This window comes from Crocodylus porosus, unplaced genomic scaffold (genome assembly GCF_001723895.1).
Source record: "Crocodylus porosus isolate Cpor-Errol unplaced genomic scaffold, CroPor_comp1, whole genome shotgun sequence".
NCBI lineage: Eukaryota > Metazoa > Chordata > Crocodylia > Crocodylidae > Crocodylus > Crocodylus porosus.
Window position 1 is genome coordinate 63,591,180 of NW_017728943.1, and position 15,763 is coordinate 63,606,942.

Sequence of the window (15,763 nt, forward strand, 5' to 3'; positions counted from 1 at the left end):
TTTCTAGTGCTAGAAATGAACACCTGTTCATACCTGTGCCTAATGCTGTAACTGAGGCACAGACATGCCCTAAAAGTCTTTGTTAATGAAAACTGAAAGGTATTCCACTAAATCAAGTTCTCTGCTAATTTAAAGTATGGATACTGGATACTATATCCTCCTTTTCAGGGGATATGGAAAGGAAAACAGCTTTTTGATTATGTCCTTGCTGTTATTCTGCCAGTCTCCAGATATTGTTGTTTACAGGAGCTGGGTAGAATGTGGGCAGACTGCTCTGAAACGTGGGTCTTTCTTTCAAGTTACTCAACCAGAACTCTTTCAGAAGAGCAGCTCCTGCCAGCAGTTTTCTTGCTCAGTGTCTTAATTTAGCTTATCTTGGTGCTCTTCCTGGGCCACTACCAGTGTTCTCTTATTTGAGTCCAACACCACTGATTTTGATGTTCAAAAGAGAGACTCTATTATGTTTGCCACTCTTGCTTAAGGTCTGATTTTTCCAGAAATCCTGAGGATTAAAATATCAAAGAAATTTCCCAGAAAGTTTTTATTTGGCTAGTAATTCACAGGGATCAGGCTAATTCAAATAAAGATCAATTTCAGTAACAACTATAATTTTGGGTCTTGCCTCGTTTAGGTACACTTTTAAAGAGGCCTGATTTTCCAAAAGAGCATCTGAGAATCCACCTCACTTAGAACAGCTACTGCTGGAAAGCCAAATATTACCAATCACTGTTGAAGTTCTTAGCCTTTGATGTATCATTTAAAAATACTGCTAGCAATAGGAAGGAGTTATAATTATTATGATATATTTCTTATTAGCTTGAGAAAGTTATGAGATGGTTATTATGATGTGATTTCTTGCAATTGCAGAGGACTGGGCTTGATGGCCAAGAGATCTTTTCTAGTCCCCTGTTCCTGTAATCCCTCATATGGGTAGCAAAATGGCTGTGTCATCAATATTCCTACTTCAGCTCTATGCACTTTGCCAGTTTCTTTGTGCTTAACCAACCCTGATTCAATTTTGTGTCAGCTTCTTATTGGGTGTGTCTACATGTCACTATGACAATGTTGTTACTGCGCTTTGATTTAGTACTTCCTTTTGGAAACACTACCTCATGGTGTAGTAACAGCACATACTGCACCATATGCATGGTACACATTTTTAGCAGCTACTTTGCCATAGTCGTGTGCTATACCAGGGTCACATGCAGTCGCCTGCAGAAGCTACATTGCTGTTGTGTGTTGCTATAGTAAAGTAACATCACGCACCCACTTGGACATGTAATAAGAAATAATTTTAAAGGGAGAACACATTATTCACTCACTTTTCCTGAAGCTGTGAGCTTGGAGAATGTGGTATTTGAGGTTTGATAAACCGCAATTCATGGTCCTACCATGTTCAAATAAAAAGGAAAAAGGTCTTTTAATGCTTCTTTATTAACATTTTATAATGCCAATGAAAACCCTATAGGGAATATTATCTGATTTTATAACATGTCAAGATTACAGTAATTCTAATGCTTTTATAAAGCAGCCTACTGGAAGCAACAGGCCAGTTCATATACAATAGACGTCTAAGTGAGTATGAAGTCCATGAGTACAAATGATCTGTATAAGCAGCATTGTACAGAGAAAATGTATTATTTAAGCTAAGTAGTGGGATGCAGGGCATAGGGCTACAGTGGACTCAGACTAGCTCTGGAGGAGCTGCCTCCGCAGCCCAGTGTGAAGGATCCAGCACAGGAGGGAGCACAGCACCACTGTGGCCACCAAGCTGAGGCATCCCCTGCCCACCTGGCAGCAGCGGGGGGGGGTATAACTTTGCACGGCTGCTGCCGTGTCTCACCATGGCAATGTGGCACTCCCCCTAGCACCGGGTCCCACCTGATGGGCCACAGAGGTAGCTCCTTTCTGGAGCTGGTCCAGCCCCACTGTGGGGCCAGAAATCTTGGGGGGAGAGGCACATGCCCCCGCCTTGCCATGTGGTTTGTGCCACCCAACCCTTCCTCCTGCATCACCAGTGCCCCTTCCAGGCCCCCCACCATGTCACCTGCACTCCCCCACCTTCCCCACACACCCACTCCATTCCTCTGACACTGACGGGTTGGGGGCAGAGGGCAGCAGGTTGGGAATAAGGGGCACCAGGAGGGCTGTGGGGGGCTGTGGGTCAGGAATAAGGAAAGGCCCAGGAGGTTGCAGGTTGGGAGTGAGAGGTACTGGCAGGGCTGTGGGGCTGTGGGTTGGGTGTGAGGGGCATTGGCCTATCAGGGCTGCTCAGTGCCACAAAGTGAGGGGGGACAGCTGCAGCTGGCCCCATGTCCTGGTGAGTGAAGTGGGCAGGGAGAGGTCTAATTTTCCATGATAAATAACCTAAAATCAAAAGGCAACATTTACACATAGTTCAAATTTGTTTTATTATAATGATTGAGGTACTGGTAGGTTTCCAAATTGCTTTAGAATTGTAAATGTATCAATAAAATATTGTGTTCAACTGATACCTACCTACCTACCTATCTCTCTCTCTCTCTCTCTCTCTATATATATATATATAGAGAGAGAGAGAGAGAGATAAATAAAATCACAGAAAAGTGTGGATATTGGGTTATCTTAATCAGAGAAATTTTAATTTTGAAACACCAAAAACCAGGATCTCTGTATCAATCTCTAAAATGGCACTGGACATAGAAAGAGGACAGCTTTTGTATATAAATATTGGTGCCATATATGTATTTTTTTACTTCCATATTAGACTGGATACAACAACCTTAAGCAGTTGCCATGTAGAGTAATCTGGATGTGATCTCAGATGTCCCTCTTCTAAGGAACTGAAAGATGAAAAGGAAAATTAATAGAATTGGCTAGATGTATGTATTTGCAAGCGAACTGCTAAAGTTACACAGACTCTTCTTATTAATCTGCAAACATGTGATAAACACCTCTTAACAGCCAGTGTTTTACCTGTAAAATTTGCTTGGCTTTTGACTGTATGCTGCAGCTGATTTAAGGGGTTGTCTTCCCCGGCAATGGCTCATCTTTTTGTGGGGAGGATTATAGTACCTGTACTTTGAAAGAGAAGACTGACTTGATGTCTTTAAAATTTGAGGGGTAAAAGGTTGCTTTTTTTCTGTGAACCAGTCTGAATGTTTGTCAAGGAGATCACCACTGTATGTTTTCTTATAAGAATCTTGAAACGTCATCTTCCTGTTGCTACCCATCACATGCAAGTGAGACGGCCTATATGGTGAAGATAACTTCCACCAAATTGGTCTAACAGCAGGAGTCTGAGACGATGCTTGCTGAACAATTTCATGTATGGTCTCTCTCGCAGCCAAAACTGGTGATGGAATCCTTGAGTATGATTTCTGGTAAGGTATGTAAGAGAGAGGTTCTCTTTTTGTAATGGCGCATCCTTTCTCAACAAATGCCAAGTGCAGGTAGCTCTTATCTGACAGTGGCAACTGCAAAGTAGAGAACAAAATAGTAGTCAAACAATGAACCAAAGCTGTTTCAACTCAGTGTGAGGCTTAAGATTTCCAACACAAAGCCTGATGTCCCATCAGTAGCTCTGAAAGTGATATCACTGATTCCTAGAGCTCAGAGGTTTGCAATTTGAGCAAAATCTCTGTGACGCACTTCCAGAGCTTGCAGTGTTCCTTGCCAGTACCTTGCCTGTTCTCCTTGCCTTTTAAAGAAGCCTAGATCTCTATTATGATGGTCTGGCAGCAGGAGGGAAAAGACCTCCTTTCTTTGGTTCCTGTGTATTCCCATTTATGGTGCTTTCTTGTAGACACAGCTCACAAACCTTCAACCAAAGCTGCACCAACTAGGACAGTATCATTCACTCCTTTTTGCATATATGTGTATGTAGATACTAGCACTCCTGGGGCCCAAATTAAAATCAAAAGCCAAATGTTCTCCAATAACTCAAGACATGGGGGATGAAATCCACAGACTCAATGGGGGTTTTGCCATTTATTTTAGTGACATCAGGATTTGGTCCACTGTATTTGCACAAGTGAAGCAGATTCTACAGTGTTACTCTAGGAGCCATCTGCTAATTGACACTTGATAAACATACAGAAAAATGAAGCCAGTTTTTTGAGTCTCTTATTTTTACCCAGAAAAAGTCTTTCTGAAATAAAGGGAAATATGAGGCATTAAAGGCTGCAGGATTGTGTCTCAATCAATACAGTAAAGAAACCTTTTACACTTGGTTCCTTTGAAATCTTCTTACAAAACAGGTTGCTCCTAAAAGAAATACCAGTAAGTACATGGTTAAATTATTTCAAGTGGGTGATTTTATAGAAAGTGTTAAATGCAAGGTATTGCTTTTTGTTTTCAAATATTAATATTAGACTTGATCAGCTCCAAGGACCGATGCAGTTCTTGGTTAGAAATTATCATCCAAGTTAAAACTGATGAGACGCCTTAGCTCAAAGGAGCAAAGTGTGTGTGTGCACACACATGCATACTGCTAGCAGGGAGGCTATGTAAGGATAACAACAGTGTAGGTGGGAGTTCTAGCTAGCATAAAGCACGACTAAGTTTTCATATTGCAGTTTATGGCAAACCTACAAGCCTAGTAGTTCACTCAGAACATGCATGTAGGTTAATTTTAGAGTGAGAGCAACAAATAGGTTTTGTTCAGAGGAGAAAAAACCCACAAAAGCAAAATTTAAATAAAATATTATCCCTATTTAATAAAACAGTAGTAAACAAAATACAGTTGTTTGGTTGAAACTTGAAACAGTTGTAGTTTGAATTAATAAAATTGCCTTTACTGCTGCATTAGAGGCATATACCATCATGTGAGACTAAAACCACTTAATTGCAAGTTTGTTAGCATTTTGTGTGATTTGCTGCTTTCTTAATGCAAGCGTAGTCAGATCCCAGGATAATAACTGGCCAAGAATATTGCTTACCTTCTGCTGATCTGCAGAAATGCTCCTGGCATTAAATGATGGAGTGGAAAGGATTCGCATGATTTCCCTCTTATATCTTTCAACTGCTTTTACTAGTCTGTCTTTCCTCTGCTGATCTCTGTCTGTAAATGTGGGAATGCAAATACATGGTTAGTCAATGCGTGGTTACATGGTTAGCCAATGTGACAGAATATTACTTATTTAGACAAAACTTATTTCTACAGAACATGTTACTCTTGATACACAGGTACATCCATGGATGCGATTTCCCCCACTTTTGGTGGGTGACACCTGCACATTTGCTCCATCACCCCCCTGAAACACATTTCTAGACTTAGGTGAGATTCAGCTCAGGACTTTGAATAAGACATTTATGCTGGAGAGATTTTACCACCAGAGGATAAGAAAAACATGGTTTTATTTTTTAATCCCCTTCACCCAAATCCAAAGGCTAATGATTAGATTACTAACTAATAATAAGACCAACTCCTAGGAGACCACTACAATGATATAAAGCTGCTATGCTTAAACTCTAGCTCTACTATTGTTTAATACTCTTGTGTGGATGTAAGACAGGCTAATACTACATTTTACCTTAGGGAGGTAAAAATACATGGAAAAATAGTGTAAAGTGTGCTTAAAGGTTAATTTACACCACACTGCTTCTCCATACAAAGTTCCAGGAATGATACTACATATGAGTTTGAAGAGGTTGGAAAGCACAGTAAGCTACCTTGCAGTAAATACATTCTTAGGGTCCTGGTCAGAGCCAACCTGAGCAGGGTGTGGGGCCCGGGGCAAATCATCCTATGTGGGGCCCCATTTCTGCCCTGATCCCATGCACCCTGCATGTGAAGAAAATGCCATCACCATCGGCGGTGGGGTGGGGGAAGGAGGTAGTGAGCAGCTGGACACAAAGCCGGTGGCGGTGGCTTGGAGTCACCATGGCCTCTCCACCCAGTTCCACGAGGCCCCCCAAAATGTGGGGCCCAGGGCGGTTGCCCCAATTGCCCCCCCTATCCCCACCAGGGATGACCCTGGTCTTGGTAGATGTTACATTTATGATACTATTAACCTGTGACTCATATGATAAATATTAACTGTGCCACATATTCAGGCAATTAGTTGCCTGATATGTGGAACATCTTTATGGCAGGTTTCCATTATGACTTAGACTGAATATGTGGCAGCGTAAAGCCTCACTATGCAGCCTGACATTGGCTGCCTGCTGGGGCTTTAAACTCACCAGCCAGCATGGAAATATCCCCAATCCTCAGAAGTCCATATCCCAGCTGGGAGGTACTGGCAGCTGCGGATGGGGGATCTCCCCTGTGGCAGAATGTCACCTCTGTCTCTCCCCAAAAACTGCTATGTGACAATTTGGTTAACATGGTCACTGCAGATGGCACACATCCCATCTCTTTAGGTGACAGTGAGTTGTAACCTGAGTTGGATACATTCTTGAGGGAGGGGGGAAACCTGCTTCCTCTGCCCATGTGACTGCCCACCTGGGTGGAGGGCTTAAACTCCCTATTGTTCTAAGCAATGCTAACTGGGAGGGGGCGAGGGACCCTGCCAGTCTACCCGGCAACCAGTGATGCATTTCAAATTGGTTGGCTGGCAGCCAACAGATGCTGGCCTCCATTAGACCTGATAAATGAGGTCATAAGATCTATATAAGTTAAGGACTGCCCAGGAGGAGAGGCAGTTGCCATGGTGAAAACTAAGAGAGAGAAGCTGGACCATCTGAAACTTGCTCTCTCTCTTGAAACTCATGATCAATGACCTGCCTGTCTCCAGAGGGACTCTCCATGTGCTTCTGGATGATGCTCATGAGTAAACTACTTGAGATCTAACTAGATATATAGCTTGCAGTAACTCAGATGCGTGATCAAAGGCTACACATCCACCCTGTTTGCTCTATGGGATTTCTCTGATATTGCTCTACACTGTACCCTATTCCAAACCTACTCCTTGTAACCAATAAAGTTCTCCTTTGGACCTAGCATGGGAGACTTATTGGGGCTAGATTATGCCTTGGGGTCCCCTTGGTTTGGCTGACTAAAGGAGACCACTATTTGTGCTTCTGACTGAGGGAAGCATCCCAAGTTCTTGAAGTGGATCGAGTATTCTCAAGGGCTACTAGGCTTGTGTTTCCCAGGGGGCACAGAGCTAGGATCAGTCCAGACCCTGGGTGGTGGCTACGTTACCCCCAGGGTAGGAAGTGGGTTGGCCAGACGTGAGGCACCCCCAGGGAGGTACCTGGAGCCTGGAAGGTGGTTGGACACAGTGACATGGGTGCCTCAGTGTAGGAGCACCCCCTACTGGCCTGCCACATCCCCCACCCCCAGTTGCTGGCACCCTTTTACACATGCACCCTGTGGCATGAGAAGATGCAGATAGGGGAGCTCCACCTATCAGCTTTAGGTGGTGACATACAGAGAAACTTCTGTTGCAAAACTAAAGCGTGTCTGTGAGAGACTTTTTTTGGTAATGTTGAACAAGTCTCCACATGTCCAGGGAACCACTACTAGATTTGCATCCTTTGCTCCAAGTGCAAGGTACATTTTTTTTTACTTTTCTATTCCAAAATACCAGACAGCAGTGTGTACCTATAGTTTATGAAATCAAAACCCATACACTACACACAGAACTATCCACTGAAGAACGGGGAAGAGAAAAAAGCACATTATTTAGTACAGAACTGGGAGACAGTAGGATCCTAGAGTGAGGAAGGAGTTACATGAAACCTACACAGAAAATTATTTACATGTGCTCTGCATTGCTGTTCACTTCAATAGGAGCCAAAGATCCTGCTGAAGATAACAGGAACAGAGTTAGGTGAATCACAAGCAATTCTGATCCACTCTTATCGTATTTACCTGAATCCAATTTTACTTTGAATGAAAAACAGTCTGCCAATAATTAGATTATACCTTGGATTCTAAGGAAAATTATACGTTTGTTTCAATTTTTCATACATAGAATCTAATTACTGGAAGTTCTTAGATTTGTCTTCCCTCTCCCCCTTCCTCCCTGCAACTACTGTGGAAGGAAAAGCAGAGGCAGCGGGGCAAATGGAAGGGAAAGCAGAGGTGGGGGGGGGGGCTGGTAGCTTGATCTTCACCCCTTGTCCTCCCTCTGCCACTTGTCCCCCCTGCCACCACTTACCCTTTGATGGCTCTGGCTCTGGTCCCTGGTCAGGTTGGGCCTGAGTTGGAGCTGCAGCAGCAGTCCTACCATTTCATGGTCCCTCCCATGCCTCTTCACTTGTGCACCCTTTGCCGCTGCCCTGCATGGTCTCCCCAACACTTCCCTGCCACAAAAGCTACCTCAAGCCACCCTGGGTAGGCAGCACCGGCAGTGGCAGCAGCTCTGGCCTCAGTCCTGGTACGCAAATCCAAGACAAGGTTTTTTCCCCCTTTATGTTAAATGGAGGTGCAGGGGGTGGGAACCTCATCTTGAATATGTTAAATATGTTTCTTGTCATTCAGGTTTTGAAAATTATGTATAGATTTAGTAATTAATCACAAACGGTCTGATCCAACTCTGCTTGAACGGAAGGCTTTCCACTGATTGAAATGGGGAGTGATTGGGATTCAATCTTATCCCGATATATCAAGAGGGCTCTTCAGAAGCTCAAAGCAAAGAGTTGTAGTAGTAACTGAAAGAGCCATGTGAATGTGCTCACCACCTTCAACCTGAGTTTTATAGTCCTTAAAGGACCAGCAGTGATAAGGGTTTTGTACATCTCGTTACTTTTTGATGCAATCAAATATATATCCATGCCATATCAAGTTTAGTACCACACAATAGCTGCCTGCTCTACTATTCTTTGGTTATTTCAGCTGAAAGGGGAACATGAGGAAAATACTCACCCCCCCTTAGGTTAAATCTCAGTTTCTTAACTCCAAGCATAACTTCCAGCATCAGGAAAAATGTTTTCTCCTCCATTAAATATTTGTATGTCTTGTATTATTTATAAATATTTGAGACAATATTTCCCTTACTGTGAGGCTGGCCTTTCCCATGTGCGTGCATGCATACGCATAAATGTGTGCATAAACACACACACTCATCCCTTTCATACCCCAATAGGAATTTCTTAAGCATAAAGGATCTCCCAGTATTGCAGACCTCTGTCCTTGCATGTAGTATAAGGTTAAGATGAAAATATATGTAGTGGGAGCAGGATGTTGTTTTTCAGAGGTTTTGGTCTGGTTATAAATAAATTCACTAGAGAAAATATTCATTTTCCCAGTCAAACAGCCCCAGCATTTTCACTTGTTTCTTAGCATTAGGTACTGTACGTTCATAAGCACTGTGCATTAACATCTGGTATCTATGCGCATCAGTGGGGAGTTGTGACTGCCAGCATTATGGCTTTTAAAGAAGCTTAATGGATTTATGTGATTTGTCCATAGCCCCGTTTTTACTGTTAGTGTGAGACTTAATAAAAGTAGGCAGGCTATTTCCCTGTTACCAGGATAATGGTGTTTTGGAAGTACACTGTGCAAAGTTTGCTATCAGTTTATTAAAATAAAAGTTAAAATGCTACAACAAACTACTCAGTATCTTATATTGCTAGATAAAAATGCCATAATCTGTTGAATGCTTTTCTCCTTTTTCCTTGAATTTATCTACAGCAACTATCTGCTTTTCTGCTATTCCTTCAAATGCAACTTTCTACCTTTTATCTAGTAACTTTTCTACCAAAATCCTAGTTGAGGATGAAGTCCTGATCATATTCAAGTTAATAGCAAAATTCCCATTGACTTCACTGAAGCCAAGATTTCACCCCAACATGTATTTTAGCATTGTTTGTAGCTTTCCAAATACATTACTGATAATATTTAACAAGACCAGTTTTTTATCATGCTGTTGTAATACAAGCAGCAACAACTCCTACAGGCTTCACACAACAGTGTAGCCTAGCTACTCAAGGCACTATACAAACACATGGAAGCATATAACAGATAACATACAGAAATGGAGACATAGAAAGAAGATGATTATTCTAAAGTCTTATGGCAGGTCAACAGCAGAGTCTAGAAAGGACCCAGGTTTCCCTATGATCAGTAGTTATTTATCACAAAGCTAAGTTGCCTCCCCATTCTGACTATATTATGGCAGCTCCTGCCGTCCTAATTTGGAATTGGGGATTAATTGCACTGGTGCTGAACAGATAGAGATAAAAGGTCAAAAAATGAATGTCTGAAGGATAGCTACTGAACAAGTGCTTTGTTACTAACTCCAGTGTGATTTATTATCCTGCTTCCCATTAATCTAAATAGGAATTAACATTATCAGTATGTTGTTGTTAATAGGATGAAGCTATGACCTTGTCCATGCAAATCTGGAACCAGATCACTCACCCTTGGGAAAATATATGCTAGTTTTAGCTATTGTCGACAATTATTACTTTTTTCATTTTGTCAAAACACTTGTATAAAATGTTTCTGTGTAAGTTATATAAAAGTATCCAGGATAACAGCTGTATCCTGGAGTCCTCTGTAAGGATGTTTCCATGAACTGTTTTTCAAGAACACTCAGACAAAGCTCAGTCATTTGCTAAGTTATGCCTCCTCCTGCAGCGGTTGCCATTAATTGTACAGATTTATGGCAAAGTGCTATTTGAGTTCATCTTGATATTTAGCTAGAGATGAAGTGAGTACAATTAAAGGGACATAATTAATTGGAAATCAAGGACTTCTCATAACAAAATAAGTTTTGGTACTACTACTACCACTATTCAGTCCCTCAACTAATTTTTGTTTGTTTACACTTTGCCTTTTCCTGTCCTTTTAAAAATGCTTTTTCTCTGTGTTGTCATGTGAAAGGCTCATACACAAAACAAGTAGAAACTAACTTTCTCTACACTGTGGAAACAGTGAGGTTGATGAGACATAAAGTACAGCAAGTGCAAACCAAACTGAGCAAAAGGCTTTTAAACCAAATCTCTTTCTGTTTCATTTGTCTTAGGCTCTCCTTGTAACCATAACTGGCAGCAGCCAAATGAGCTAATGCCTGGGTGTGACAGACAGTAGTAGTGACCTGAGACCAGAGCCTGAGGGGCAGAAACCAGGGCCAAGAGTCCAGATCCTGATAGGGCAAGACAGGGGCTGAAGCCCAGAAGCCAGGTCTGGCACAGTGGACCTGAGCTAAAGGGCTCAGCTAGATGAAAGGGGTACAAGCTGGGAAAGCTGAGGCCTCAGCAAGGGTGTGGAGGGCCGAAGAGGCCTGGTGTTGTCTTAGGGCAAAGCACCTATGAGACAGATTGAACGGTAACATCTGCAAGTCATGGGCATATTTATAGGGGAGGTTGAGCGCCACAAACTGCCCTTAAGGAAACAGGTTCCCTGGGGGCCTGGATGGGCCAGGAGGGCCCACCTAGTGTTTGAGGGCAGGATGGGGATTAGCAACGTTCAGGAGGAGCCCCTGACTACTAATAGACAAGGGCTCCCTCTGGGACCTTTGGTAGCTTTCTCTTTGGTAACTTTCTCTCTTTTCCCAATAAAATGATACCAGCAAGGCACGGCAAACAAGAGGGGAAAAGGGGGATGGTACCCAGAGAACCAGGCCAGGCCATGAGCTGCGAGGCCACCAGTGGGGATCATGGTGTAGAATGAAAATGACAGTTCACTGATAATGCAGTAAGTTGCAGCATTTGTAAACCAGTTATAATACAGCCAAATGTAAAGCCATACATCTAGGAACAAAGAATGCACATACCATATTAACAAACTGATGGCTATCTTGGGAAGCAGTGACTAAAAAAGACTCGGGGTTCAGGGCAGACTATCAGCTAAACATGAATTTCCAAAGTGTGATTGGCCAAATGGATTAATGTGATCCTCTGAAGTGTCACCAAAGGTATGCCGAGTAGAAGTGAGGTTATTTAACCTTATTATTTGGTACTAGTGTTATCACTACTTAAATAGTATGTCCAGTTTGAGTATGCACAGTTAGAGAAGGATGCTGATAATCTGACAGAAGTTTCAGAAAGGAACTATCATACTAGGAAATATGAGATTTTGTATATTTCTGATTGGGCTCAGCTAGCTAAGGTTAGCAAAGAGAAGGTTTACTTAGTTACTTTACTACCTGTTTTGATATAGGCAACAGAAATGTGGTAATGGAAAGCTTTTCACTCCACCAGGCAAAGATCCAATGAATGGAAGTTGATAATGGACAGATTTAAACTAGTAATAAAGAATTAGCCACTGAAACAATTTACTAAGAACCATGGTATATATTGTAAAATGAAAATTGGATTTTTTTCAAAATGTGTGTCTAGTTCAACCAGAAATTAATTCATGGAAGCCCTATGGTCTGTGTTATACAGAAGTAGAGTTACTTTATTTCCAGTTTTAAAAAAAAGGACACTTGCCAGGGGGGTGGGGAAAATATAATTGTGGTAGGGGGGGCAGTGATATGCCTATGCCCTACCTCTGGCCCTTGCTCCTAAGCCACAGTCCCCCCAGCACTGCTGCTGCTGCCCCACCTCTCTCCTGACCCATAGTACCTCAGATCATGCTGGTGCTCCTCACTCCCAATCTGCAGCCCCCATATCCCTCCTCACTCCTGACCCACAGCTAATGCTTTTTACTCCTGACCCACAGCTTCCTGGCACTGCCTGTGCCCCATGGTCTTAACTTACAGACCCCGCCCACCCTGGTGCCCCTCACTCCCAAACCACAGCCCTCCCCCACCCAGCCCTGCCGGTGCCACTCACTTCCAACCCAGTGCTCCCAACTCTCTGCTCACCCCAGCCCTGCAGCATTTCCTGGCTGCCCTGCCCTGCCCCTATGAACACAAACACACCAACCCCCAGACAGTCCTCAAGCCCTGGCCCTCCAACCTCCACCCCCACAAGACTTACCTACATCCAGCTGCCAGGGCTACTTCCAGCACCCGGTCTTGCTGCATGCCAGCCACATGCGTGTGCATGCATAGACACATGTTGTGCCCCCTGCCTCCAACCGCCCTCCCCCCACTCTCCCCAGCCCCAAGCAGCCCCTTGGTAGGCTAAGACGGGAAGTGCTGGGAAAAACTTGAATGCTAAGCAGAGCAAAATCTGGGACATTTGTTGATATTTAAAAAAAACACCCAAATGGAGATGGGAGGACCCAAAAAGAGGCCATGTCCGTGAAAACAGGAGGTCAGACGAGATGAATACAATGGTCCATTACTGCTTCATAATACACAAATTCATTAAGTGTAATTCAGGAGGCATGGCATGCACTAACATTTGATTCATCTTAAATTTCATTTTTTATCTCCCAGACGAAAACACTCAGAATCTTATCAGTTGTTATTCATTGATCTTATCGGGGCTTTATATATTAAATACCACCTTTGTGTTTGGGACTGACTGAGCAACACAGAGAAAGCCATAGTCTGTGGCTTTTGGTATTCACAACAAAGAGCCAAATTTGGGGGGGTTCTGCATTTGTGGTAATTTTGCTTGAATAAGGATTATAAAATGTGTTTGTTAAGCATGAACTAGATTGATCAATGTTGCATTTTGCAGAGGAGAGCTGGGCTCTGTTGGTGGAGAAAATTATACTTTTTGTTATTTTGGCTGCTATGGAAAGCCTGATCTGGGCACTTTAATCATCAGGGTGTGCATGACATTTTAAGTTCTGTGCTGCAGTTGAGCATTCATTTATGCTAGGTTTCATTATTTGCATTTGTCAATATTTAAATATCATACTACTATAACTACCACTTTAAAAAAGAAACAAAGCACTACAAAGGGCCAGCTTAGTCAAGAATCATGCCTAGAATTTTTGCTAAGCAACACAGCACAGTGCATCTTACCATATTGTTTTTAAGTCCATGCCAAATTCTGCTCATTTTAGCAATGTGGGTACTCCCATCACCACTGACAAGAAGCCCCCATGGGTAAGGCAAGAAGGCTTTAGCTCTCTGCAATAAACCATTCAATTCTGGAATACTGATCTCTCAGAAATCCTTGCCTACAAGCCATGCATCTGCTGTGACTGACTATCTCACTAATGAAATAATAGGCAACCATGAAGCTGGCAGCTGGAAGCAGGATTCCCTCGCAGATGTTATCAGACAAATAAGGAACATAGTCTTTTATACAGTTCCCCTAGTATTAATGGGTTATATTTGAAGGTAACTTTACTCAGCAATTGTTTGTTTTTTCTTGATGCTTTACTCAATATAAGCAACTGTAACAGGGAACCTGAGACCTGTTATTAGGAAGCACGGCAGCTCCTTTAAGAACAGAACTTTCAGGGTACAGCTGGCCAGCAGAGCCAGGGTTAAAAGCTGAGCCTGGTCAGATGATTGGGGCATCAGGTGACCAGAAGAGAGCTCAGGACAGAGATATATAAACTCTGGTCTGAGCTGGACAGGGGGTGGCTGGCTGAGGGTGGACTCAGGGGGGTGCCCTGAGAAGAATTACGCCACAATCGAGAAAGAGTGCCTGACAATCACATGGGCCATAGAACCATTCAGACATTATTTGTTAGGGTGAAATTCATGCTAATTACCGATTGCGCACCACTGCGATTGCTACAGAACATGAAAACCGATAATCTGAGCCTAATGGGGTGGACCCTCAGTCTTCAACCGTATTGTTTTGTGGTGGAGCATCGCCCAGGGACCAAGAATGCCAATGCTGACTTCTTCTCATGGCAATATGAGACAGAGGATGGCGTGCAGGAGATGGATAAACCCCAGACAAAAGAGAAGAGAGGGGGGTGTGTAACAGGAAACCTAAGCCCTGTTACTAGAAAGCATGGCGGCTCCTTTAAGAACAGAACTTTCAGGGCATAGCAGGCCAACAGAGCCAAGGTTAAAAGCTGAGCCTGGCTGGCTGGTGACTGGAAGAGAGCTCAGGCCAGAGCTATATAAACCCTGGTCTGAGCTGGCCAGGGGGAAGCTGTCTGAGAGGGTGGACTCTTGAGAACTCCCAGGGAAGCTGCAGAAGCTCTTCAAGGGAGAGCAACAGATGGTGGGACACAGAGAAGAGGCAGAACCATGGAACTAAGCAGACAGATTGCCTTCTTTACCTTTATTTTGTTATAGCTTAGGGGCTTACTGTTTATGCTTCATTTGTATACTGGTGGTTTGTGGTTGAGGCTGTAGGGGAGGTGGAGGCCTCATTTAGTGTCCATGGGGTGCAGCTGCAGAGTGGCTAGAGAGCCCAGCACCAGCATACCAGGGCCAGGGGTCCAGTTAGGGGCTGGGGCCTTAAAGCCGGGCCTGACACAGTAGGTCTGGGCTAAAGGGCCTAGCCATATAAAAAGGGGATGAGGCTGAGTAGTCCAAAGCCCCAACAGAGAGTCTAGGGAAACTGTATAGGGCTATGAGCCCAGAGCATACTAAGGTGCTAAAGCATCAAAGTCTGGTCCTATCTAGTGGGTCTAGGCTGGTGAGCCTAGCTAGGGAGAAAGGGGAAGAAGTCGAGTAGGCTGAAGCCCCAGTAGAGATATACAGATAATACCTGCGAGGCATGAGTCACATGAAGGGGGGGTTGGAGTGTGCAATTAGCCTTTAAGGCAAAAGCCCCTCCTCACCTTGTTGAGTGAAAGTGTAGATCTTGCCTGGGATGCCCCAGGGCAGCCTCCTTTTCAAGAACCAAGGAACATCAAGTCATGGCAGGTGAGTGAAGGAGTATCTGTTCCCAGAGGAAAACAGATATCCAGGGACTTTGGGGTGCTTTCATAGGCTTTAAAATGCTGCTGAAGATGCTGCCCTGTTGCTGTTAATGAATCTGGAACACCAGGTTTTAGTTTTTCATATGTGCAGTCTTGCAAACTATTAGAAAAGTATACAGTCTCTTTCACTTAAGGTAGACATTTTCCCCT

The 15,763-nt window shown here is 43.4% G+C and overlaps 1 protein-coding gene across 3 annotated transcripts in view; it reads right to left on the reverse strand.

Annotated features, from left to right (window-relative positions):
* Positions 1-2,628: 2,628 nt before the first annotated feature.
* The window catches only part of LOC109319725 (spermatogenesis-associated protein 7 homolog), a 93,821-nt gene continuing 80,686 nt past the window's right edge, over positions 2,629-15,763 (reverse strand). For all 3 annotated transcript variants that reach the window (XM_019549469.1, XM_019549470.1, XM_019549468.1), the window contains 3 exons: positions 4,920-5,041; positions 2,956-3,455; positions 2,629-2,822 (listed from right to left, as the gene is read on the reverse strand). In XM_019549469.1, the coding sequence (XP_019405014.1) occupies positions 2,732-2,822; positions 2,956-3,455; positions 4,920-5,041 (713 nt within the window). In that variant the 3' untranslated portion in view covers positions 2,629-2,731. The remainder of the gene's footprint in view (positions 2,823-2,955; positions 3,456-4,919; positions 5,042-15,763) is intronic.